Here is a 24,080-nt window from a genome sequence, read left to right as displayed (position 1 = left end):
ACTATTATACTTGCTCTTAATTACAACAGCCTGCAGGCTAGCTGCTTCATGCATGTCACAGTGATAGTCGTCAGTCCGATTGAGTATGCATAGCTATGGTCGGCCTGTTAGTGTGGTGACATGGTGAGTGTGTGGCTATCCTGCTCAGTCCCAACTACAATCTGCCTCCTTCCAATCAGGCCTTCTTCTCCGCCAATCAACTCGTTGATTATCCCCGTCGCTTCGTGGTTGAAGTTCTGGTTTTTATAAATACATGACTATGAATCTGTACAGTCTATCATCATGATCTCCAGGTCCCTTCTAGCCAAACATAAATATTTGAGCTCTGTTTTGCCAAGATGCTTTAACTCTAGTTCTCGATGCATCCAGTTCCTAGCAGATTCTCACCGGTCACTACCATCTCCTTCCTGCTAGCACCCTCACTTAGCAAGGATAAATGCATGTAATGACAGGAACAGGCTGGTCAGGCTCTATAGTTTTGACGTGTTTATATATGGGGCCTTCCCCAGCATTCCACATCAACTACATCACTACTACAGAGGTGATTTTTCTGGACACCGGCCCCTTTTGGTTCCAGGCGGGCCAAAAGTGGCTCCGCCTGGAACCAGGCGAATGCCGGCGCCGGGCTGTGGGCCGCACGGGATAATCGATTATCCCGTGCGGCCCACGTAAGGCGACCGCTTGCGATGGTCGGGGGGCATATAAGCCCCAGCCCGACCGTTGGTATGAAATTCCGACGGTTTCTCTCTCATAAACATCCACAAAATTAGGGGGGAAGGTTTTCGACCTCAAATCTTTGATTGGGTTCCATATAAAAGGTGTAGAGCTTGTTCTCCTCCTTCATTTGCTTCCATTTTTGTCAGTTTTCATCGGTGGAATACGAAGAAACTTGCACTTTTATAAATGGAATAGTGTAGGCACCTTTTTGTTTTTTTTATTTTTTTAGCAAATACATAATGATTCCATTACATGTTTATAAAAGTATTTAGTACCTACATTGAAAAGTTGGGTTTGCCTCTATTAAATTTATTTTCATTTGGATGAAAGGATGATTTTTTTTCATTTTTTAGAAATGGACAGTATTTTATTAATGCTTAAAATCACTGTGCGGCTATTTAAATAGTTCGTAAAACTTTAAATTACCATGTGATTCGTTCCCTCCAATTTAAATACATTCGTGTTTGAATCGGGCATGGATGTATTAATGACAAGCTTTATTGTAAGTCATGGATCAGACATGGATGTACAACACGAAAAGAGCTCATCCAACGTTCTTGAAGGAAGCAGCCAAATTTGTTGAGCTCGCAAAGGCACATGCTGTGAGGGAGAATTTGAGGAACATTTTTTGCCCATGCAAAGTTTGTAAGAATGAAATTTTGCTGCAAGATCCGAATAAAGTATTGTCGCACATCGTAGAATGAGGATTTAAGAAGGGCTACGAGATATGGACCTTTCATGGGGAAGTCAATGGTCGTAATGAAGAGTTAGATGATTTCTGTTTTGATGATGCAGAAAATTTTATTGTCGAAGACATGTCACAGGGAAACATCCCGGAATACGGTGGCTCTGGTATAGAGAATGAAGGTATTGATTTTGATCTGGAAGATATGTTGCGGCACGTTGAACCAGAGATCCTAACTGGTACAAGACGAGGGTTGGACAATTGGGAAGCGTTGGAAAAAGCAGCGAAGGAGCTTCTGAACGACGAAGCCAAAGGATGCGACAAGGACTATTCGGTCCTGCGCTCGGTGCTCGAACTTCTCAGATTGAAGGCCAGACATGGATGGTCGGACATGAGCTTCAATGATTTGATGGATCTTTTGAGAGTTATGCTTCCTAAGCTGAACCTGCTACCGACGAACACATATCAAGCGAAGAAATTGATATGTCCATTGTCTCTAGGTGTTCAGAAGATCCATGCATGTGAAAATCATTGCATACTGTACCGCAAGGAATTCGCGGATTTAGACTCTTGCCCAACATGTGGGACGAGTCGGTACAAGACGGGCAACGGAGCCTCCGATAGAGAGGTGGTCGACAAAGATGATGCACCGGTGGATGAGAAAAAAAAGATTCTTAGGATGGTGATGTTGGTACCTGCCAGTTAAAGATCGCCTGAAGCGGCTATTTTCCAACCATGACGACGCCGAGTTGATGAGATGGCACCAGGAGGGTAGGAAAAATGACGGTAAGATCCGACACCCCGCCGATGTTCGACAGTGGAAAAACTTTGATGCACTACACTCGGAATTTGCAAAGGACCCGAGAAATGTAAGGTTTGCATTGAGCACGGACGGAATGAACCCGTTCGGTGCCCTAAGCAGCACACACAGCACCTGGCTAGTTCTGCTAACGATGTACAACTTGCCTACATGGATTTGCCAGAAGCGAAAGTATATTCTTTTGTCTATCCTTATACAAGGATCAAGACAGCCTGGGATTAACATAGATGTGTTTCTGGAACCATTGATGGAGGACATGCAAGAACTGTGGGAGGAAGGGTTACGAATGTGGGACGAGTACCGTAGGGAACATTTTACTCTGCATGCCATCATATTCGTTACGATCAACGACTTACCGGCAAACTTTTCGCTCTCGGGCTAGTTTAAGGGGAAGTTCGGATGCCTCCTATGTATCGACAAGACGTCGTACAAGTACCTCACCTCATCAACCAAGGGTGTTTACATGCGTCATCGTCGGTTCTTACCTCAGAGGCATAGGTGGCGTGCGAAGGCCAGATTATTCGACAATACAGTAGAGAACGATCTAGCTCCTGAAACACGAACATGTGGCTCTGTCTTCGAGCTGACAAAGAACATTAAGGTTGTCTTCGGCAAGCCAAAAAAGAAGCCCGTCAAGAGGAAGAAACGGACGGATCAGGAAACAACTGATGCACCTTTAGAGGAAAGTAACCTGCCCTTTAAGAAGCACTCAATTTTTTTCAGGTATCTTGATTACTGGAAAGACCTGGAGGTTCGGCATGCCATCGACGTAATGCACCTTGAGAAGAATGTGTTTGATAGCACCATTGGCACTTTACTGGACATCCCGAGTAAGACGAAAGATGGGTTGAAGTCCCGGACCGACCTCGTCAATTTGGACATAAGGCATGAGCTTTACCCAAAAGAGCTGCCAAATGGAAAGATCGATATTCCTCCGGCTTGCTACTCACTAACACTTGACGAGAAAAAATCTTTATGTAGATGCTTGCATAGTGTGAAAGTCCCGACTGGTTTCTCAGCGAACGTCAGAAAACTTGTATCTTTGAAAGATTTGACCATTTCTGGGTACAATGCTCATGATTGTCACAAGATGTTAACAGTCTTCCTACCGATTGCTATAAGAGCGGTCAAGCCAGTTCACACTCGATTAGTGATAACAAAGTTGTGCTACTTTTTCAATCGAGTATCACAGAAGGTTTTTGATCCTGAAGAGTTAGGCCCCCTTCAAAAATTTGCAATCGAGACAGCGTGCCAGCTTGAGATGTTTTTCCCTCCAGCTTACTTCAACATGATGGAGCATCTGATTGTCCACATCGTACCTCAGATTATCGAGATTGGTCCCCTGTACCTACACCAGATGTGGGCGTACGAGAGGTACATGTCCGTCCTGAAAGGGTATGTCCATAACCGAGCTCATCCGGAGGGATCAATGATAGAGGGGTACACAACTGAGGAGGTGGTAGAATGCTGCATAGATTACATGAAGGACGCCGAACCCATCGGTGTGACCCCCCCTTTACACGAGGGGCGGTTAGCTGGGATGGGGATCGTAGGCAAGAAAATGTTCTATGATGAGGACTACAAAGATGTAGCGGAAGCACGTAGCAGCGTTTTGCAATAGCTCGCCATCGTCGAGCCATACATTCAGGAACACATGAACGAGATAAGAGCCCACAACCCTAGAAGAACGGCCATTTGGATTTGTAAAGAACAGAAACGGAAATTTCCTGAATGGTTGAAGGAGAAAGATCTGCCGTTGGGTGATTCGCTGAAGGAAAAAACTTTGCGCAGGCTAGCAAATAGCCCAACTAGCCTTGTGACCTCATGGCAAGGGTACGACATCAGCGGATATAGGTTTTACACGATGTTCAAGGACAGGAAAAGCGCAGCTCAGAACAGCGGAGTTCGGGTGGAGGCGTTTGACGCATCAGGTGAGAAGAAGTCTTACTACAGGATCATACAAGACATTTGGGAGCTGGACTATGGCCTTAACATACAGATCCCAGTGCTACGATGGCAATGGGTCAGAGACACAATAGGCGTATTCGTCGATGACTACGACCTGACGGTTGTGAATCGTAGCAAGCTAGGACACAAGGATGATCCGTGGGTTCTTGCTGAGCGTGTTGCTCAGGTTTTCTATGTCAATGACCCTCCGACGATAAGATGGCCATTGCTGTACCGGGAAAGCAAAACATCATTGGCATTGATAGCATTGAATATGCGTCAGATTACAATCAATACGACGACGTCCCTTTGTTCACAGATTTTCCTAACCGGATCAAGGAAGTTGAGACAAGCCTTGACGAAGATCTGTTTTCGTGTGTGCGTACCGATGGTGTTTCCAAAATTGTGAAACATTAGTACATATTTTGGAGTGTACAACTTAGCTTGTAAACAATTAATGGATGAGACTTATTTTGCGAATGAATGTATTTCTCACTTTATCTGGTCAAATACTTGACTTATATTAATCAATCGATGATGAATTATATGCGAATTAAATTCATGTGCTTAATTCTTTGTGGGTTGAAAAATATTATTTGATTAAATAATTACTTGATTACTTTATTACATAATTTATTTAATGTAGGTTGAATAATTTGTGGGTTAATTAACCCGAACTATTTTTAATTCGTGGTTTAGTAATGTACATTAAATATATTTAATTTGTGGTTCAATAATTATATGGATTAATTAACTACAATTTATATAAGATTTATTAATTAAATGTATTTAATTGTGCTATATTATACATTATAATTAATAAATGCCAACTAAATTAAAATTTTGCAAAAAAAAAATGGTAGGAGCCTTCCCGTGTGGGCCACTTAAGCCTATTATCCCGTGCGGGCGTATTAGGTCACCCGCACAGGATGCCCATGTATATATAGAGGAGGCGGGTAGAAGGGCTGAAATTTTCTAAGTCCACTCCACCGACGCTGCCAGGCTGCTGAAAAATCCAACCGCCACCGCCCTCCCAAATCCCCCTCGCCCTCGCCGCTGCCGCCTCCTCTCCTCCTCGGCCTTGCCGCCGCCGCCTCTCCTCGAGCTCCTCCCCCTCGTCCCCGGTTGCCGCCTCCTCGACGCCGGCCAGATCCGGGCCGGCGCCGCCTCTTCTCCTCCCCCCAAGTCGCCCTCCGCAGCCACCCTCCTCTCCTCCTCCCCTCCCCGCCACCCGCCTCTCCTCCTCGCCCTTGCCACAGGCCGCCACCTCCTTTCCTCCTCTTCTCCTCCCCTCATGCCGCCGCATCTTCTCCTCCACCCCTAGGCTGCCGCCGCCTCCTCTCCTCCCCGTGCGTCGCCGCCGCCTCTACTCCCCGTCCCATCCAGATCTGAGCCGCCGCCGCCGTCTTCTCCATGTTGCCGACCTCCCCAAAACCGTCGACGCCGACCTCCGGGCCAAGTCGCCGACGCCGCCGACCTCCTCCCCAAGTTGCCGACGCCGCCGCCCTCGTCCCCAAGCCGCCGACACCGACCTCCTACCCAAGTCACCGACGCCGTCGACCTCCTCCCCATGTTGCCGACTCCACCGCCCTCATCCCCAAGCCGCCTCCTCGCCGACCTCCGCCGCCGGCCTCCCCGACCACCTCCCCAAGCCGCCGGCCGACCATCTCCTCCGGTAAGCCATTTTTTACTTTTTTATATTTTGCATGTTGTGATATATGCATGTTGTGATGATTTTTGATGTGGATTAGTATATGATGTGGTGATTTGTGAGATGAGATGAGATAAGATGTTGATATATGCAGGGATGATGATTTGTGATGAGGATTAGTATATGATGTGGTGATTTGTGAGATGAGATGAGATGATATGTTGATATATGCACGTAGGGATGATGATTTGTGATGTGGATTTGTATATGATGTGGTGATGTGCATATAGATGAGATGAATGCATAGATGAGATGATATGTTGATTTGTGATGTTGATTTTCTGGTTATGTGCATATAGTGAGTTTCGCATTTTAGGGTATTTGTGATGTTAATTAGATGGACTTTGTGAATTAAATGGAATTTATGATGTTAATGCTGCTTTTAGTATATGATGTGGTAATTTGATTTAATTTGATGTTTCGCCTAATTTTCCATCTATTGTCCCGTGAGGTCAAATTATACCGACCGCACGGGATAATAGGTTATCCCAGACGGCTAGCATGTGCTAGGGCGACGGCACGAATTATCCCGTGCGGTTGCCCTAGCACGTGCTAGCCGTGGGGGGTAACCTATTATCCTGTGCGGTTGGTATAATTTGACCGCATTATCCCGTGCGGTCGGCCTTATTACACCGCATGGGATAATACATTATCCCGTGCGGTCCGTATAACCCGACCGCACAAGATAATCGATTATCCCGTACGGGCAGGCCGACCGCACACGAAAATAAAGATTTTCCCAGACGAGGAGCTGCAGGCGGGCCGGGCAACCGCACGGGATAATCTATTCAACCGCCCGGAAAAATGGGTATTGTAGTAGTGCATATTTAGGGCCTCTTATATATAGGCACCGGGAACATGAGGTACATGGAGTGATGTACACAAGCAGATCCTCTGATCACTTACTTCCCACTGACTTTGAATCACTGGTACGTGGGTTGTTGGGTAGATGGCCCACATATCAGTGACCCACGTTAGAGAAAAGTAACTTGGAGGATCTCAATCTGTAATATACTACTTCTCATAATTTGGTTTATAATAACAATCCATTGATTCCAAATAGTTCAGTGAATACTACGGATTAGTCTACAAATGCAACACATATAGTAGAATCAAAGTAGCAAGTCGATCATGGCACGCTGCAATGGAACACTTCGGGCTAGACCCTTTTGTTTTATGAAAGAACATGCGACCCTTCTTGCCTTAATGAGCAAATATAAAAAATGGTGAGTGCATCAAAACATGTCTCTGGACGAGGGGTTCTGTTTTTTCTGGAACTTGTTGATGGATGTAGAGTGGAGATGGCTAGGGACAGTGTTGTGGATCTGAGAGAAAGGGTGGTCATGGCGGCCATACATGGTGAAGAAGAGGATGGGAAAGTTGAGGGCAAACTCTTACCGAGGCGATTTTGGTGTGACGGAGATGTGGAGGGCAAGGTGCGGGAGTGTCTTAGCGATCATCGATGACATTTTAGTAGTTAGAGACTTAGAGGCAGGGCCTATGTGCGAAGAGAGATAGAGATAGAGAGATGGGGGACTTGACATGTGGACCTAGGGTATTTCAAAGAATTCACATGATTTCTCTCTTCAATTTAACCGAAAATAAATATTCTAATGGACGCGGTGTCCATGATCTAATTTTCATGTTTACAGAGTGTTTTCTCCCCAAAGTCACTTCATGTAGTGTTCTACAGCTAAAACCGTGAAGTCATGATGTCCTGTTGTTAACAGTGAAATTTGGTAAAGCCCGAAGACATCATCGGCTGAGAGTCAGTGTCGGCTTCCGAGTTCTAGAGACAGCCAATGGTAGTCATTAAGTCGCCATGCTGTCGTGTTCCTGGTGGAATCGGATCAGTCAAAGGAAGCTTATCTAGAAGAGTCCAAGTTCAAGGAGGATGTGGCATGGTAGTTTATCTATTAATTAGGCATAGTTTGTTAGTTTCCTTTTATCTTTAGGAAAATGTGTTTAGTGTCCGATAGGGACTTTATCTTTTCCTTTTATCTTTAGTTTCTTTCTTGTCCGACAAGGACTAGTATCTACCCATGGGTATAAATATGTACACCCGGGGTCTATGTAATCTATCAATCTCGATCAATACAACTACTCTCGGCGCATCGCCACCCTCTTTCCTGAGGTTTTTACTTATCAACCGGCGGAACTTGGCACCTGACGCGGGGCTGCATCGGCTTTCGATCTCCGGCGAAGGGGTAAGTCCTACGTTCCGCCGGCCTTGGTGAATCTATCGGCTATGTTGGTGTTGAGGCTGCATCGCTTCGATCTCTTGGATCGCTCTGGTTTCTTTGATATATTTGCCTACCTGATATCTCAATTCTATCTCTAGTTGCATTGTGTTTAGAGACGCATCGGTTTAGTTGGGACTGTCTCGGTTAGGTCCGATCTTCTGTCTTAGTCGATATATCTCTACAATCATAATGATGTTATAAATAGATTTGTTATATCCATCACATTAGACAGATCTATCGGCTCATCGAGTATTAGATTATCATATACAATCTCGTGCTACATCGGTTAGGTTCGACCTACTAGATTGTTGTTGATAATATAAGTCTTGTTAAGCCGATAGGTTCATGCTAATGTTTTATCAGGGTGCTAGCCGATAAGTTATCTGGATTTAGCCGATGACAACAAAGGTTTCACTGTTTAACCTAATCTGTGGATTTTATGGCATCGGACCTCCAGCCGATGCATGCTTTAACCCTCGGATCAATGCTTATTATATCATATCACATTGCTAGCTGATTGGTTTATACTGGATTATGTTGTTGGTATATTTTATTATCATCAGCCAATTGCCTTTATATTATTATCTACATTGGACATATAGCCGATTGCTCAAAACCCTATCACTATCGCTAGTATCGGCATCGGCTGGAATTGCTCCATCGGCTTGTCAGCTGATCGGCTGTTTGATCTACTGTTTGCATATCTTGTCAGTTGCAGGGTCAAACTGACTGGCACGCCCGCATCTCATCAACCTTTGGATCTGCACTGGAGCTAAGCAGATCTCCCAGGCCAGTGTGTGTTTTTCGCGTCAACACCTGTAGAACATGTCTATTTGTTACATTGAAGGTTAATGATCTCTTGATGTAGTAGGGGTGGAATGACATGCTAGAGTAAAACTCAAAGCCCAGCAGATCAAATGAATGAGATGAAGCATTCCTTGTGCAAACTGTCCTAGAATCCCAACGGCCGGTGTCGATCTAACCATAATTTTGCTAGCCTAACATAACTCAGGATGGGAATGGTTAGGTTTGGCCCATTTATCCATTGAACCTACGCACAAATATGCTCCATTGGGCCTTTAGGATTGATTCAAAACTCTAAATGGGCCAAATGGTTTGAATCCTAGAAACCTGGGAAACACCGGATCAATCCAAGCGACTCCTTCGTGTCCTCTCGACTCCTTGCGGCCCTCCAGCGTCATGTCCTTCTTGGCACAGTGGCGGCGGCACTCGGACGACGGCCCTCTAGGGCCGTCTCATCCTCCACGGCACGCTGGTGGCGGCCCTCCAGCGTCATGTCCTCCTTGGCACAGTGGCGGCGGCGCTCGGACGGCGGCCCTCTAGGGCGGTCTCATCCCCCATGGCACATTGGCGGGCCCTCTAGCGTCGTCTTGTCCTCCTTGGCACAGTGGCGGCAGCGCTCCAGTAGTGGCCCTCCAGGGCCGTCTCGCCTCGTCATGGTGGCGGCGGTGCTTCGGCGATGGCCCTCCAGCTCCGTCTACAGTATCCATAGGCCAATATTGAAACTGTTATGTACTTCAATAGTTCAATTGCTCTTATGATTGTTTTTCCTTTTGGGATTGTTCAGCCAATGCTAGCCGATGTTCTTGGGGATCTTTATCTTATATATATATATACTAGCAAAAATGCCCGTGCGTTGCAACGGGTGAAAAAATTCTAATGATAATATACGTTTTTCATAAATAATCATGTCAATGACAATGTTTGTATTTTAATGAGCGGCTTGTTTTTTTACAAACGGTGTTTTTTTCTTCCGCGATTTTCTCAAACCATTCAGAAATGACGCATTTCTTTCTAAAAGATTTTTCTAACATGATCTTTTTGCTTTTTTATTTACAATGAAAACCATATTTTTCTCCATTTTTTGCTTTTCTTTTCTCGTGTGTTTTTTGCCTTTTTTTGCCAATTATTTTCTCGTGTGTTTTTTTGCTTGTTTTTTTTCAAATGTTATTTTTGTTGCTTTTTTTAAAAACAAGAGAATATAGACGAAATAAAAGCCGTGTAGTAGGTGGCAAAAAATCGATGGATCCTATCCGACTCAGAGCGATTTTTTTAATAGACGGTGTTTTTTTCTTGCGCGGTTTTTTAAAACCATTTGTTAAAATGGCGCGTTTTTTCTGACAGTTTTTTCCTTGCATGTTTTATTTTTTAAAAAAGTTACCGATGATGGAAATAATTTTCCTCGCGCGTTTTTTTATTTATTTATGGAAGATGGAAAACCTTTTTAGCGTGTTTTTTTGCGCTTTTTCTGACTTTTTTCTCACGCGTTTGTTTGAACCGTTTCTATTCTCTCGTGCATTTTTTTTAAAAAATAGTTAGATTATATTAGAGATAGAGAAGAGATATATATTGATTAGAAATTTTGCCCTTTCTATTTTTTTCCTGTGTGCATTTTTTATTTTATACGAACAAGCGCTTTATTTTTTTACGAACCATTTTTTTCGCCACTTTCTTATGGAATCGGACAAAATTTTTTAGATTTTTTTTCTGTTTTTTTTCGCCTTTATAGTAATCTGACTTTTTTTCCTGTTTTTAACGGAATCGAATCTAGTATTTTTTTTCACTTTTTTTTTGCCTTTTATAGGAATCAGATTTTTTTTCGTTCGGATCTACGCTTTTTTTTTTGCCACATAGGGGAAACGGAACTTTTGTTGTTGTTGTTTTTCTTTTTTTTTTTTCAGCTTTCCTTTTTCTTTTTATGCACCTTTCTGCTTTTGTTCTCTCTTTTATTATTATTTTTAACAAAAACGGCCTCAAGTACCTTATTGCAAGATTATAGGAACTCAAATATAAATATAAAAATTATAGGGACTCAAAAGCAAAAGTACAAACCCAAAAATTAAAATCATATAAAAATGGAATGCTCTCGACCTGTAGGTTCCGTTTTATTAAACAGATCTCTAATCCGGCACATCATTTTGTTTCACCAAGATATGTGAGATATCACGGTATAGATTAAGAATCGGATCTATAGTCGGACTTTTTTTCTGTTTCTGAGAGGGAATCGGATAGGAGTCGGACCTTTTTTTTTTAGCTTTTTTTTTTACAGACGAAGGAAACATCTTTTATTATTTTTTAAGTAGTAGAGACAGAGACAGATATAGAGATTTTTTTTCGCTTTTTTGACATGGAATCGGATTATTTTTTCGCCCTTTTTTGGATCGGACATTTACGGTTTTTTTTCTCGCTCGTCCGTTTTTTTGGGGCGGTTTTTTTGTCGCCCTTTTTCACAGAATCGGACTTTTTTTTTGCCCTTTTTTATTGGACAGTTACGGTTTTTTTCATTTGGTTTTTTTCGCCGGTTTTTTGTCGCCCTTTTTTTCACGGAATCGAATTATTTTTTTCGCCGGACAGTTACGGTTTTTTTTTGCCCAGTTTTTTTCCTCGCTCGTCCGGTTTTTTTGACGGACGATGGAAGCATATCTTTTTAAGTAGTAGAGAAGAGATAGAGATATATGGTTTTGATCTCCTGATGTGTGCTGAATAGGACTTGGTACGATTTAAACCAACTCCTGTTCGGTTGATTTACAGCCAATTTGGAGTGTTGATTTTTTTTTCTATAGTCAGATTTTTTTTATGTTATGCTGAACCTTTTTTAGATGGAAACTTGTTTTTTTTGTCATGGTGGGGTATCGAATCGGTTTTCCAAGGCGGTTAATTTTTTTCCGTGTTGAATAGAAATAGGACTTTTTTTTTTGCTGCGCCTCTTTTTTTTTTGCATTTTTCTGCCCTTTTTTTAAATTTTATGGTACGATAGGAATAGGAATCAGATGATTTTTTGGGGCGCTTCTTTTTTTTTTTGCCTTTTTTACGTTTTTTTTTCGATTTTTTTCCTTTTTTTGCTTTCTTTTTTGTCGGACAGATTTGTTTTTTTTCCACCCGGTTTTTTTCCGCCCAGGTTTTTTTTATCGGACTTTTTTTTTTCTCCACGATACATATAATTCATTTTTCTTTGGAATAGGACAGTTTTCTTTTTATTTTTTTAAACTCTTTTTACCGCGTCGATGTAGTCGGATTCGTTTCGGTATTTTTTCCTTTTTTTTCCTTTTTTTTTGTCGGACATATTTGTTTTTTTTCCGCCCGTTTTTTTTTCGCCAGGTTTTTTTATCGGACTTTTCTTTTTTTCGCTCGGTTTTTTTCTCCCGTTTTTTGACGGACGACAGAAGCACCTAGAGAAGTGTTTTTTTTCTTTTCTCCAATCCAATACAGATCGGATCTCTTCCAGGGAAATCAGATTTTTTTTCTCCAGGGAATCGAACTCTTTTTTTTTCGCTTTTTTTATTCATTAAACGGTTTGTCTCTCGGACTTTTTTTTCCCTTTTTAAGGGATCGGGTGTTTTTTTGCCAGGGACGGGTGTTTTTTTCGCCCGGTTTTTTTTTTCACTTTTTTTTGGATCGGACTTTTTTTTTCGTCCGGTTTTTTTATCGGACAAACTTGGTTTTTTCTGCCCGGTTTTTTTTCACCCGGTTTTTTTGACGGACGATGGAAGCACCTCTTATTTTTTAAGTAGTAGTAGATATATATATATATATATAATGATTCTTTTATGCACCTTGGATAACCCTTTGTTTCATGAATCTATGAACTGGCTGTTGTATGAATTGGTTGATGTCTCATAGGTTTAATAGGGTAACCCTTTGCTCCATTGGATAACCATTTATTTAATAAAACCATCAAGGGTTGCCCCCTACTAAACCATGGGCCAGAGTGGTCATGTGGAATGGTTTAGGTCAATCCAGAACCTAACCATTCCCATCTTGAAACATAACCACTCAAGCACTTCTTTCTCAAGTCGTGTCAACTCTAGTTCTCGATACATTCTATTCCTAACAGATCAAATCTCACCCACAACTTCCTCCTATAACACCCTCGGTTAGCAAATACAAAAGTAACAAGATGAATGGGGTGGATAAGCTTTGTAGTGTTGATTGGGTCTGTCCATCATTCCACACCAACTATTTATGGCACCTTAGGCCATGTGCAATGGGATGCTTAGGCTGATGCCTAGAGAAGAAAACCGTATTTACTTATACACCATGGTTGTATCCGGCTATAAAATGTCCTGATTGAACACATCCGTTACAAGGCTCTCCATATTGAATTCCTAATATAGTAATGTATCCCGGGGCGTCTCACCATCAAACCACCAATACTACGCTCAACTCTTACTTCCACTCGCATTATTTGTCCATTTGCACGCTAATTAAGATATTAAAAGGGGATGTATGATCAAGGGAAAAACATTTTTTGTGTTCTGCCACTTAGATGAGTATAGGTTTACTTGTGAGTATGCAGTACGCAAGGTGTAGCCATGTATATATTGGTACATGCAGTGATTTCTACTAACCAGCGAAACAAGGGATGATATATAAACAACCAATGGGACTCGGATTTGGCAATGGATGATTGGTTAATTAATTGTGGGCTGTCCACTAGAAGACAAGGGACAAATAGACATGCGGCTGTGTTAATTCTTTCAGAGAGTTCCCAACTCATTACCATTGTTCTTCGTGCGCACATTTTTCAAACTGTTAAATAGTGTGTTTTTTAAAAAAAAGATTATATTGTAAAGTTGCTTTAAAAATCATATTAATTCATTTTTAAAAAATTAGTAAATAATTAATTAATTATATGCTAATGAGTTACTCCGTTTTACGTGTGTACAGGAGGTGCGCTTTCAGCCTCACCAAGCTGCTCACGGTGCGTATGTGGAGTGTGAGTGTGCAATAAAGTCCAGCCCACAAGATAATGAAAAAAATAGCAGGCTCAAAATGTTGGGCTCGTTCGCATGTCGTGCATGGTGCATGCAACGCTACAAAGCCTCAATCTAAGTTTGGGCCTATTTAGAGCTTGTGATAACTGTAATTTTTCCCAAAATAAAAAATTCGTCCAACTTTTTATCCTTTTTATGGGAATATATAGATACAGGGTGCAAAAAAGAAACTTTTTTTAGGGAAAAAATTGTTTTTGAGGGAAACTGCAAAAAAGAAGCTATAAGTCAAAAGTTGGTTCTTTTTTTATCTTTTCTAGATTCTTATAAGCTGGATTTCTACGATCTGCAACATGCTTGTTCTGTTCATGACAATCATGGGTGTCCCTAAGCCCGACTGAGCAAGGCGTGTGCTTGGCAGTGGTGGGCTGGTGGCCATCTGATTATTCAACTTGTATCAACTGGAATTGCATGCAAAATTAAAAAAAAAGAAAAGTTAATATTGTTTATTCCTTAATAGTCAGAATATGAGATCAGTGTTAAGATAGAGCCAGGTTACCGACACAAAGTGATACTGCCAGCCATTGTTCATAGATGACATATGTAAGTTGGGAGTACCTATATATCTTTCGAAAGATTTTCATGATCGTATCACACAGATTTTTAATCTTTGGATTAAAATCCGATAGATATAATAAAAAGCAAAAAGCAATTAAGAAACACCATAATGGACACTAAATTACCATATCCTCAAGAAAAAGACCAAATCCAATACAAAATTTAAAATTTACATGCGAAGATTCAAAAATTACAGTGCAACTTACAAAAGTTACAGTGTAAGTTTTATAAATTACACTGTAACTTATAAGAAAATGCACTGTAAATTTGAGTGAGAAAATCGAGTGAGAGATAAGAAAAAATCTTTCGAGTGAGATATAGCAAAATCGATGTAAGTTTGTCGTCAATTGTCATGGGTAGTGGGCCGATGGGTCGAGGCCCTAGGGATAAGGATAGTGTCGGTTGGATAAGATTAGATTGGGTCCTCCCTCCATCATCTATATAAGGATGGATTGTATCATCATTCTAATTAAACAATGAATCAGATTAGTCTCCTCCAACCTAAATCCCCCTCTCATCCCTAGCAGCCGTCGCCGCCCGGCTATCCTCCCGGCGGTGTTTACCCCCTATGAACCGTAACCCATAACAACTTGGTATCAAAGCCATGGCTTCCGATGGAGGAGTTATCCGTGTCATTGTGACTCGGGTGCTCTATCCCGTGACCGAAGAAGTGCTCCATCAGGTGTTAGATCCTTATGGTGCTGGTGAGATGATCTTCGTGGTTCAATTCCCATCACATGTGGAGGCCTATGCCACGTTCCTATCTCGAGCAGCTGCGGAGTATGCTCGGGACATTCTCCATGGTCATGCAATCTACAACGATTGCTGCTGGCTTGACATCCAGCTCGAGCCGCTGATTATGACCAAGGAGGAGGATGCGACTAAGGAAGGGCGCACAACGAGAGCATCGTCGTCTGCAAAAGCCTCGCCTCAGCTCTCTCCACCGAAGGCCGTCATCTTGGTGGAGCAGGAGGCAGTAGGCATGGCGGCACAACATGATAGTGCGTCACTTGTGCCCGCGTCGGAGGTGCACCATCAGCCCGAGCCGGTGGCAACCACCTGGGCAAAGCAGCCATGGCACACCGTGAGCCACGACGCGTCACCGAAGCCAGCAGCAGCTTTTCCTGTGATGCCGTGTCATCCCACTGCGACCTCCACAACAAGGCGACGACCTCTGCAGCGACTGCCACCCCCAGCGGGCACATGTTCCCATCGTTGGTCTTGGCAACGGCGCCGTCATCGCTTCCCTCAATGCAGACGGAGGTAGGTGCGAAGGCTGCGGATTCCTCGGTCAACGCTCCGATCCAATCCGCAAGAGGCACGATCTCTGGAGGTTGTTGGATTGGCGCAGCTGCTGCGTGGGCCAACCATGGCTCGATCTGAGCTTACGGGAGATGCCCTCATGCCCCGACAGTTGTGGGTGGCGCGATTTCCGCGAGATCATGATGCGGCAGCTTCGGAGCTGATTTCGGCGGCGGTGGTTGGTGCGGTGGATGGCCGGCGCCCGCGCGGTGTTCGCGGCTTGGATAAGAAGGAAGCACAGCAGCGCCGTTTTTACCGTGTCATCGTCGATTGGCTGCGCTGCGGCAGAGAGGAGCTGCGGATAGGATGTTCGCCTCTGTTTTTAATGGGCCAACATAACCTTTCTTTTGGGCTGTTCCAGTGGACTGGGCTTCAAGTGTGGCAGCCCATGTCTTGGCTGTTGTGTTGGCCAGGTGGGGCTAACCTTGGAAAACAGATCAGATATGCAATCAAGCTTGCAACGTGCTGTGGACTTATCCTTTCTCTCAAAGCTTTTGGATGGGGTCCACCTGCATGTGTTATCAGCGAGATAGTATGGTGGTGCATCATAATCTTTGATTTATTTACCCTTTCAATTTTTTGCAATAAAGTAACAAGCCGAGATGTAAAAGGCTTAAGTTATGTTAGGTTTTATTTAGAAAGTCGTATGAGCTGCTCGAAAGGAGGGATGTAGTGTCATAGGTAGTAGGCCGAGAGGTCGAGGCCCTAGGGATAAGGATAGAGTCGGTTGGATAAGATTAGACTGGGTCCTTCCTCCATCTATATAAGGATGGATTGTATCGTCATTCTAGTTAAGCAATGAATCAAAATTAGTCTCTCCCAACCTAAGTCTCCCTCTCATCCCTAGCAGCCGTCGCCGCCCGGCTATCCTCCCGGCGGTGTTTACCCCCTATGAACCCTAGCCCATAACAATTTGGTAGAGAAACAAGGAAAAAGAACAAGCGCATGTGTCATACTTAACATGATATATGCATTGATATATGTCAAATATGTGGGCATGAGGGTTGAGGACGTGCAATTTATCACCAAGTCAACATCCAAGACCATAAAAAGATAAGGAGTTCCAGTGAAGAAATTGTAAATTTGATATTTTCAGATATAAACATATTTTTTTCTTGAAAAAAAGAGAGAATATAAGCATAGTTTCAATATCCAATTGAGAAATGCTTAGGTATTCCACACAAGAAAAAATAACTTATTGTTTGATATTTATTTCCCACAAGAAAAGAAATCCATCTGGTGTAAACTCCCAACTTAGATCAAGACTATTCTGGCTCCTTTGCTCGGTTAGAGAAGAGTGCATTATTCACCCAAGCCTTGTTGATAGCAAGGGGATAACTGGAGGCATTTCACCAATATGCTCAACAGGTTATCTAGTAGATCATAATGACAAGAACACTAGATGATTTTACCCCAAAAAATAAAAAACACTAAATGATTAAACATATTATATGTGGTTACAAATAAAGGCTATATTGCCTTCTACATGAAAGTCATTATCATTTCTTTCTGGGGTATTTCGATGACCTGTAATGATATAATTTTCATCTTTTGAAGGTTCAAACATGAATTTTCCATGGTTATGCATAGGGAAAAATTCTGTTATACCAGATATACAAACATGGCTAGATAATCTCAATCTCTGATGGCTATATTGTAATATAACCATCAATAATATTTGCTCTATCATACTTGGTTTGTGCTCTTTTAATGCCTACACAAGAGAGTTGGCCAGTTGTCAATTGATGGCTTAATTTGGATCTAGATGTACTTCACTGGTAATTTCTTCACCCCTACACTCCAGTAGACACTCTTATTAAATTCTCTAAAGGAGCAACAAAGCAATTCCCATCTGAGAAGATCCAACATATTGTTTTGTTCCCAACATTCAGTGGAAAATAAAAATGCATGTAAAATATAGCCAGAGGTTGAATTCCATTGTCATAGAAGAGTATATTGTAGCAACTGTAATATGAATAACTCGTCGCAAGTATTGTTTTTTAGAGAGAAAAATACCTAAAAGTGTTGCGCCAGCTTGTCTTGACGCGCGCAGCGGGGAGGGAGGCGGAGGCCGGCGCGCGGCGCGGGGAGGAAGGGGAGCTGGGCCTGGCGGCGGAGGCGGCGGCGTCTGCATCGGCGCGCGGGGATGGAGGCGAAGGCCGTCGCTGGCGAAGGGAGGGAGGGGAGCCGGGCCTGGCGACAGAGGCGGCTGCGGCGGCATCTGCATCGGTGCGCGGGGTGGGAGGCGGAGGCCGTCGCCGGCGAAGGGAGGGAGGGGAGCCAGGCCTGGCGGTGGCGGCGGCGGCGGCATCTGCATCAGCGCACGGGGAGGGAGGCGACCGGCGCCGGCGAAGGGAGGGAGGCGAAGACCGGCGCCGGCGAAGGGAGGGAGGGGAGCCGGGACTGGCGGCGGCGGCGCTCGGTGGCGTCGGCGTCTGCGGAGGCGGCGCCGGTGGCGTCGGCGTCTGCGCGCGCAGCGGGGAGGGAGGCGGAGGTTGGCGCGCGAAGAAGGGAGGCAGGGGCGGCGGCGACGGCAGCCGGCGCCGAGGGAAGAAGCGACGCGGAGGAATGAAGGAGGCGGCGTCAGAAGAAGAAGAGAAAAGAGGAGGAGAGGAGAAGAGAGAACTGACGGGTGGGTCCCACATGTAATAAGGTCAAATGAGTAAGGGCAAAAGGGACTTTTTGTGCTTCAGTTAACACCGTTAGAAGCCCTTAATATAATAGGGTCATACCATATCTTTAATTTTGAAAAAAAAGGTCAAATAAGCAAAGTTGAAAAAAAAGAGTCAAATTGGTAGTTAGCTTTTAAAAGAGGGTCAAATACGCAATTGCCCTATTAGGAAAGCAGGGCCCGTGACAAATTTGAAAAGTATGCTGCAAAAGAATTACATGTGAAGTGTTGTTGTTAATGGAATGATCGCTCACAGATGCAGCCAATGAAAGACTGGAGTCATTTTCTGCTGCATGGAAAATTATCACAGATTGTCCAACCATCCCACTTGAAGCAGGATTCTGCACATTATGTGCATGAACAGTGTTCTTCTGGGAAATTCTATCTTCATTACTCTTGAAATTCTTGCAACCCGTACATCTGCAGTTCTCTGAACAGAAAACACTAGCTTTGAAGCATTCACAGTATTTCTTCAGATACTCTGTTCTCTTGCATTTACACCCCTTTGTATGTTTACCCACAATATCACCCTCTGCTGCTTTGCTCTGGAATTGAAAGATAGAATGAGTTTCATACACATCATGGAAGCATATGTTATACAAGTACGCAGCTGAGCATCTCATTGGTTCTTCATATGAGAAACTTTGCCTTAAATCTTGCTACGGGCTTTTTGCACCCAATGACTGGTAACTGCTAAAATATGACTGCACTCAAACTTAGCCAATGTGATTGAATCATAGGAAAAATAACAAGAAAAACAAAATAAAGTGGTAATGATATCATGACAATAAATTAATTTCTAGCAATGGAAAAGACCTGTAAGTTCTAGATGACCAAAAACAATGCATTTTGTGTCGCTGTTGCTCTGAACCTCAAATAATATTCAAAAATAGAATCCAAGGAAACAACATCTAACTGACTTGTAGACATGAAACTTTGTCTAATGACATAACAATGTATGAATTTCAGTCCCTGGAAAATAATATCGGCATCGTTAACTGTGAGAGTTTAGGACACCAAAGAAGTCTCAAAACTTGAGGGTGCCAGTTTCAGTTTCTTGGTGCAAAAAACGTAGCATATGCTCTCAGGTATTTTGAACTTCCAAATTGTAAAGTGACGACATGCACGGTTAACTTAAGAGATATGAAATGGCAACCCTCAAGCCTAGTGGTATTTTAAAATAATTCTTGGGGGGGGGGGTGGTTGGGTCTTAACGGAGAGGGTAGATACACATTATACATTTTTTTGGTATGGTGGTACCCACCAGGTTTGGCTGAAAGCCGGTGTTTATACTGTTCACAACCTAGTGTGAAATCGTCCTTTATTATACCTTTTGCTCATGAACAAACTAAACAGGCAAACAATTAACCCAAAAATGCTTATAGGCTAGCTACTAGAGAATTAGAATCTGAATAGAGAAAACATGCCATCTTGCAAAAAGATACATCATGCCCTACCTCACAGTTGTGGGCTGTGCTATTCGAAACTTTTGGCATAAAAGCTGCAGGATTCCGTTCCAATGCAACATTGATAGCATCATGTCTTGCATTCTCATGATTAACATTGTTGCAACAGTTTGTGCAATTGCAACCAATGCAGTATCTGCCTTTTTCAAAGCACTCACAATACCTACAAATTCAGTCAAACCAAAAGACTAGTATGTGTGAATGTGTGATTATGGTTACAAACGAAACCAGGTCATTGGCTCTAGTTATTACTAAAAAAGCCTAGGGCCATTAACCTTGCAAGTGTAAATTCCTCGCAAGAAAAAAAAAGGCTTCACAGGTAGGAAGGAAATTGATCAATGATGGAAGCATGCAAAAGTTAAATGCAGCATCTCATAATTGCAACAAACCTTCAGAGAAATAGGTTGCAACAAGCGTTCAGAGAAACAGGTAGGAAGGGAAAAGAAGAGATAGCTTGCAAAAATCAACTTTCAACCAACATGAAATCCAACTAAGAGTTATTAATTTCACACAAGAACATGTATTCTAAACTTTGTGGTTGAAGAGTGTCTACTGACATAATATTTCTAACAAAAAATCTACAAAGCAATAAAAGCAGCGCCAAAGTTCTATAAAAATAGTAACAACTTGTTTTATATTTATCAAATAGGAAAAAAAATTATATGGAAAAACAATTCTTATGCAGCAATTGGAGGAAATTTATTATGGAACCTACAGCTTCAGGCATTTCGAATACTTGCAGCTGCAGTTTGTTTTCCTTGTCAGTGTCACATCTTTTGTTTCAGACCACATATCGCTAGATGGCTTTTGAGAACTCAGCATCCTGAAGAGACAGAAAAGAAGACAATTTACCTCCTTTAGTAAAGTAAACTCAGTTACGTACCATGTGAAACATATTCATTATCTGCTCTCCTAATTTTCTCAATTAATCCAAGAAACTCATATATGCATTAGCGCAAACAATTTGCAAACAGTGAATTATACAACTTTAAAGGTATGCATCATACTATCGCAAATATGAAGCTATCAATTTCAATTTCTTCAACGAAGCATTCCATCTCACTATTCCAAGAAATGGAGAACTCACACGTCAATAAAGGTTGCAGGCCTTGGCAACAATGGCCTCTCCATCTTCGGTGAACCTTGCTTCAGCTCTGGGGATACATGTTGCGGTGACCGCCGCTCCTGCAACTTTGTGGGCTTTTCAACTGGCAATACCTCTAACTTTGGAAAATCTTGTGGCAGTATGGATGAAGACTGCTGCACTTGCAGCTTCTTGGCCGGAGGTGGGCTAGGCAATGACATACGACGCTTCTGGGCAAATGTTGAAGGGCATGTCACTGGAGGCCATAGTGGCAGTGATGAATTTACTTTTGCCAGTGGGAGCTGATAGCAGGGCGGCCCAAGCGCATGCGAGAGCGCTGCCGCGGTGGCAGCGATATCTGCCTTGGCAGCATACAAGGAAGAGGCAAAATCTATCTTCACTGACCCTGGACGAAGCTATAACGGCTTCTCCATTTCCCACCAGTTCCTAGATCCCACTCTGGTGCCGAATTAAACACCTGATCAGACAAAATCAATCCTCTTCTCCGAGATCATCTAGCACATTGCAGACAAAATCAATTGGGATTGATCAGTACTAAATATTTGGACCTGAAGTCTGAGCAAAATCGATCAAAACTCACATGTAAATGAAACAAAAGAAGAAGCGAGGATGCACATCGGTTTCAGTCATTTTGATCACTACGAAACAGTGGCGGATCTAACATGGGAAATGGAGGTTCAGTTGAACTACCCCGAACATTTTGAGAACAAACTTAAGGCAAATTTCTAGAACAGAAGCTAGGGTTAACGCAAATTCGAGAAGAAAAAGGTACGCGGGTAGAGAGAAAGAGAGAGAGAGCTGAGAAAGTGGACGTGCATAGCCATGGATGGATGCTCACCAGGATACGGCGGAAGCAGCAGGACAACCGACGGCGCCCCTACTCGCTCGCGGGATGGATGGGGATCGGCGGCGGCGGCGGCGGAGGCGGCGGACGAACTCACGGGGAGTCGGCGTCGCCGCCGAGAGGAAGGGGAAACACCGCCGCACGACTATTTCCTTTTTTTTTCTTTTTTTTAAACAAAAATAATCGTTTTTGGCTACATTTTATTGCCCATGATTTATTTGATCACCATTCAACTCGTGTTTTCACTTTAGATTGGACCACCCAACTCTTTTCTTATTTAATAAACATCTAGAAAGGAAGCCCGCGCAGATGCGCGGGCATCTTATTTATATAGTTTAATGAAAACAATGTTAATATAAGTTATATCGCATCATTTATACGCTGTGAAATAGACCGTAGACTTTAATATATAAAAATGATAAGGATGTCTCTAGGGTTTTAAATCTCCCACTATAGCTGTTTGAGAAGGATTCTAGCTATTTGCTCTCATGTACAATTTAGCCGCTATAGCTCCATTTAGCCCGATATAGCTGCGGCTATAGCTGTAAGCTAACCGCTAAATGCCTTAGGCCACTATTTAAAACATTGGATGTCTCCCATATTAAAAAAAATCACTTTGTTCTGGTTGTCACTTCAAACTGTAGACTTTATTATATATAAATGATAAGGATGTCTCCTATATTAAAAAAATCTGTTTGTCATGGTTGTGACTTCAACTCATTATCATTGTTTAGAAACTAAGTACCTATTAATAGATAAAACTCCATATATTTATACCAGTAAAATAAGTCTAATACATTATTAATACACTAAAATATCCACTGCACCTAAGTATTCATGTCTGACTTATTTTCCAATTTGTATATAGATATCCTAAAAATACCACTTGCACCAATTAATGGGATATCATTGTTAAAGTGAAACATAAATGTCCCTCTGCTGGGTGAAGCCGATTGTAGCGGCAAAACTTACTTTCTCTGTGTTTCCTTGAAACATGGGTCTTGTATCGATATAGTAGTGCCTCTCCATACTAGCCTGGAGCACTATTTTAATGCCTAATTCACACCACACCCTCATGGAGTATTGTATCGATAAATAGTAAGCCTAGCACAATTGGCGAGAGTGGTCTCCACTGGGGTTGCTTCAACTGACCCATATGTATGCCCTTGCTATACTTATGTTAGCGTAGCAAACTCTGCTGTCCATGCTTGGTGCCCTTTAGTAAAGGACAAAGAGAAGATGAATGCGATCAAAATAATGTTTTTGTTTTAAGTTTTGAGTATATTTATGGTATAGAGTAAACACCATTTATTTGTGGTGTTAACTATTACTTCTTAAATAATTATGATATAGATAAAATATTCTCTTTCAAAAATGACCGAGGTTAATAAAAGATTATAGCTAAAGAGACATACCGCCAGGATAATGTTCAGAGCACCATCTTATTATTTAAATTTTAACAAATATCTATAGTTTAGTGTTTGGTTTCTTTTCAACACCTATTGTTGATAATCACATGAGACATCTTTAATCATTTGGATAATGTACTTATTTTTTTCAAAACTTATTTACAATATATAACTAATTTGTAAGAGAACACTTATAGTCACGTCGGTGGCATATATCACATACATCCATCAATTATGTCTCATATGTTGGAATTCCTCAACTATAAAAAAATATAACATGATTGGTAGTATGTTGCACATGTTACTTGATTATTCATTTGTTGTCAAAACTATTTGGCAAAGAAAATAAAATGTACATATAAAATCATAAATCTCATAATGGATTAAGGTGTTCTATTATATCAAGATCATTGGATGAAAATATTTTTTTATATCTATGTATCATGTGCTGCTCACTTCTCAAATACCAATCAAGTAGTTATAGAAAATTCAAAAAAAACTTTGAGAATCTTAATCTCAAATAAATTAAAATTAAATCAAAGATAGTTGAAAAAAACACAACTAAATTTTGTTGTTTTTATGTTTTTTACATATGTAGATTTAAATTAGCGTTGTATATTTGTTAAGGGATTTTTTACACCAAAATATAACTTGAAATTATTTTAAAAAAACATCATATCACTAATTATTATTTGTCGGCCCGATGTGTCGTGATGTATTTATGACATAATATAACTTTTATAATATTTATTTAATTAAAGGAATACAACAAAGATCACAAATTAGATACATAATTTTAAAATAATTTAA

The 24,080-nt window shown here is 42.0% G+C and overlaps 2 protein-coding genes and 2 long non-coding RNA genes across 4 annotated transcripts; 2 read left to right on the top strand and 2 right to left on the bottom strand.

The window, feature by feature from the left end:
• The first annotated feature begins 1,532 nt into the window (after positions 1–1,532).
• On the top strand, positions 1,533–4,824 carry LOC136351574 (uncharacterized). The gene is made up of 4 exons (XM_066303751.1): positions 1,533–2,093; positions 2,605–3,617; positions 4,014–4,356; positions 4,816–4,824. Exons 1-4 carry the CDS (start codon positions 1,533–1,535, stop codon positions 4,822–4,824), a joined length of 1,926 nt encoding a protein of 641 aa, XP_066159848.1.
• Positions 4,825–5,136: 312 nt separating this feature from the next.
• LOC136351465 (uncharacterized) lies at positions 5,137–6,291 on the top strand. Its single transcript, XR_010734623.1, has 2 exons — positions 5,137–5,844; positions 5,975–6,291. It is a non-coding gene; the product is annotated as an uncharacterized lncRNA (long non-coding RNA).
• A 10,996-nt stretch (positions 6,292–17,287) lies between these two features.
• LOC136351464 (uncharacterized) lies at positions 17,288–18,345 on the bottom strand. The gene is made up of 2 exons (XR_010734622.1): positions 17,792–18,345; positions 17,288–17,568 (listed from the first exon to the last, which is right to left on the bottom strand). It is a non-coding gene; the product is annotated as an uncharacterized lncRNA (long non-coding RNA).
• Positions 18,346–18,558: 213 nt separating this feature from the next.
• Positions 18,559–22,021, bottom strand: LOC107276098 (protein tesmin/TSO1-like CXC 6). Its single transcript, XM_015793389.3, has 5 exons — positions 21,856–22,021; positions 21,000–21,511; positions 20,628–20,735; positions 19,904–20,075; positions 18,559–18,991 (listed from the first exon to the last, which is right to left on the bottom strand). Exons 2-5 carry the CDS (start codon positions 21,215–21,217, stop codon positions 18,581–18,583), a joined length of 909 nt encoding a protein of 302 aa, XP_015648875.1. The 5' UTR covers positions 21,218–21,511; positions 21,856–22,021; the 3' UTR covers positions 18,559–18,580.
• Between the last annotated feature and the right edge of the window lie 2,059 nt (positions 22,022–24,080).

This window comes from Oryza sativa, chromosome 8 (genome assembly GCF_034140825.1).
Source record: "Oryza sativa Japonica Group chromosome 8, ASM3414082v1".
NCBI lineage: Eukaryota > Viridiplantae > Streptophyta > Magnoliopsida > Poales > Poaceae > Oryza > Oryza sativa.
This window is presented reverse-complemented; position numbering and strand designations above follow the sequence as displayed.

Coding starts and splice junctions, on each gene's coding strand:
- LOC107276098 (XM_015793389.3), bottom strand. CDS start 21,217: ATGTCATTGCCTAGCCCACCTCCGGCCAAGAAGCTGCAAGTGCAGCAG. Junction 20,736..20,999: donor CCTGCAACCTTTATTGACGT/GTGAGTTCTCCA, acceptor CTGTCTCTTCAG/GATGCTGAGTTCTCAAAAGC. Junction 20,076..20,627: donor TATTCGAAATGCCTGAAGCT/GTAGGTTCCATA, acceptor CTGAATTTGTAG/GTATTGTGAGTGCTTTGAAA.
- LOC136351574 (XM_066303751.1), top strand. CDS start 1,533: ATGTCACAGGGAAACATCCCGGAATACGGTGGCTCTGGTATAGAGAAT. Junction 2,094..2,604: donor TTCTTAGGATGGTGATGTTG/GTACCTGCCAGT, acceptor CTCTCGGGCTAG/TTTAAGGGGAAGTTCGGATG. Junction 3,618..4,013: donor TACATGTCCGTCCTGAAAGG/GTATGTCCATAA, acceptor AACTTTGCGCAG/GCTAGCAAATAGCCCAACTA.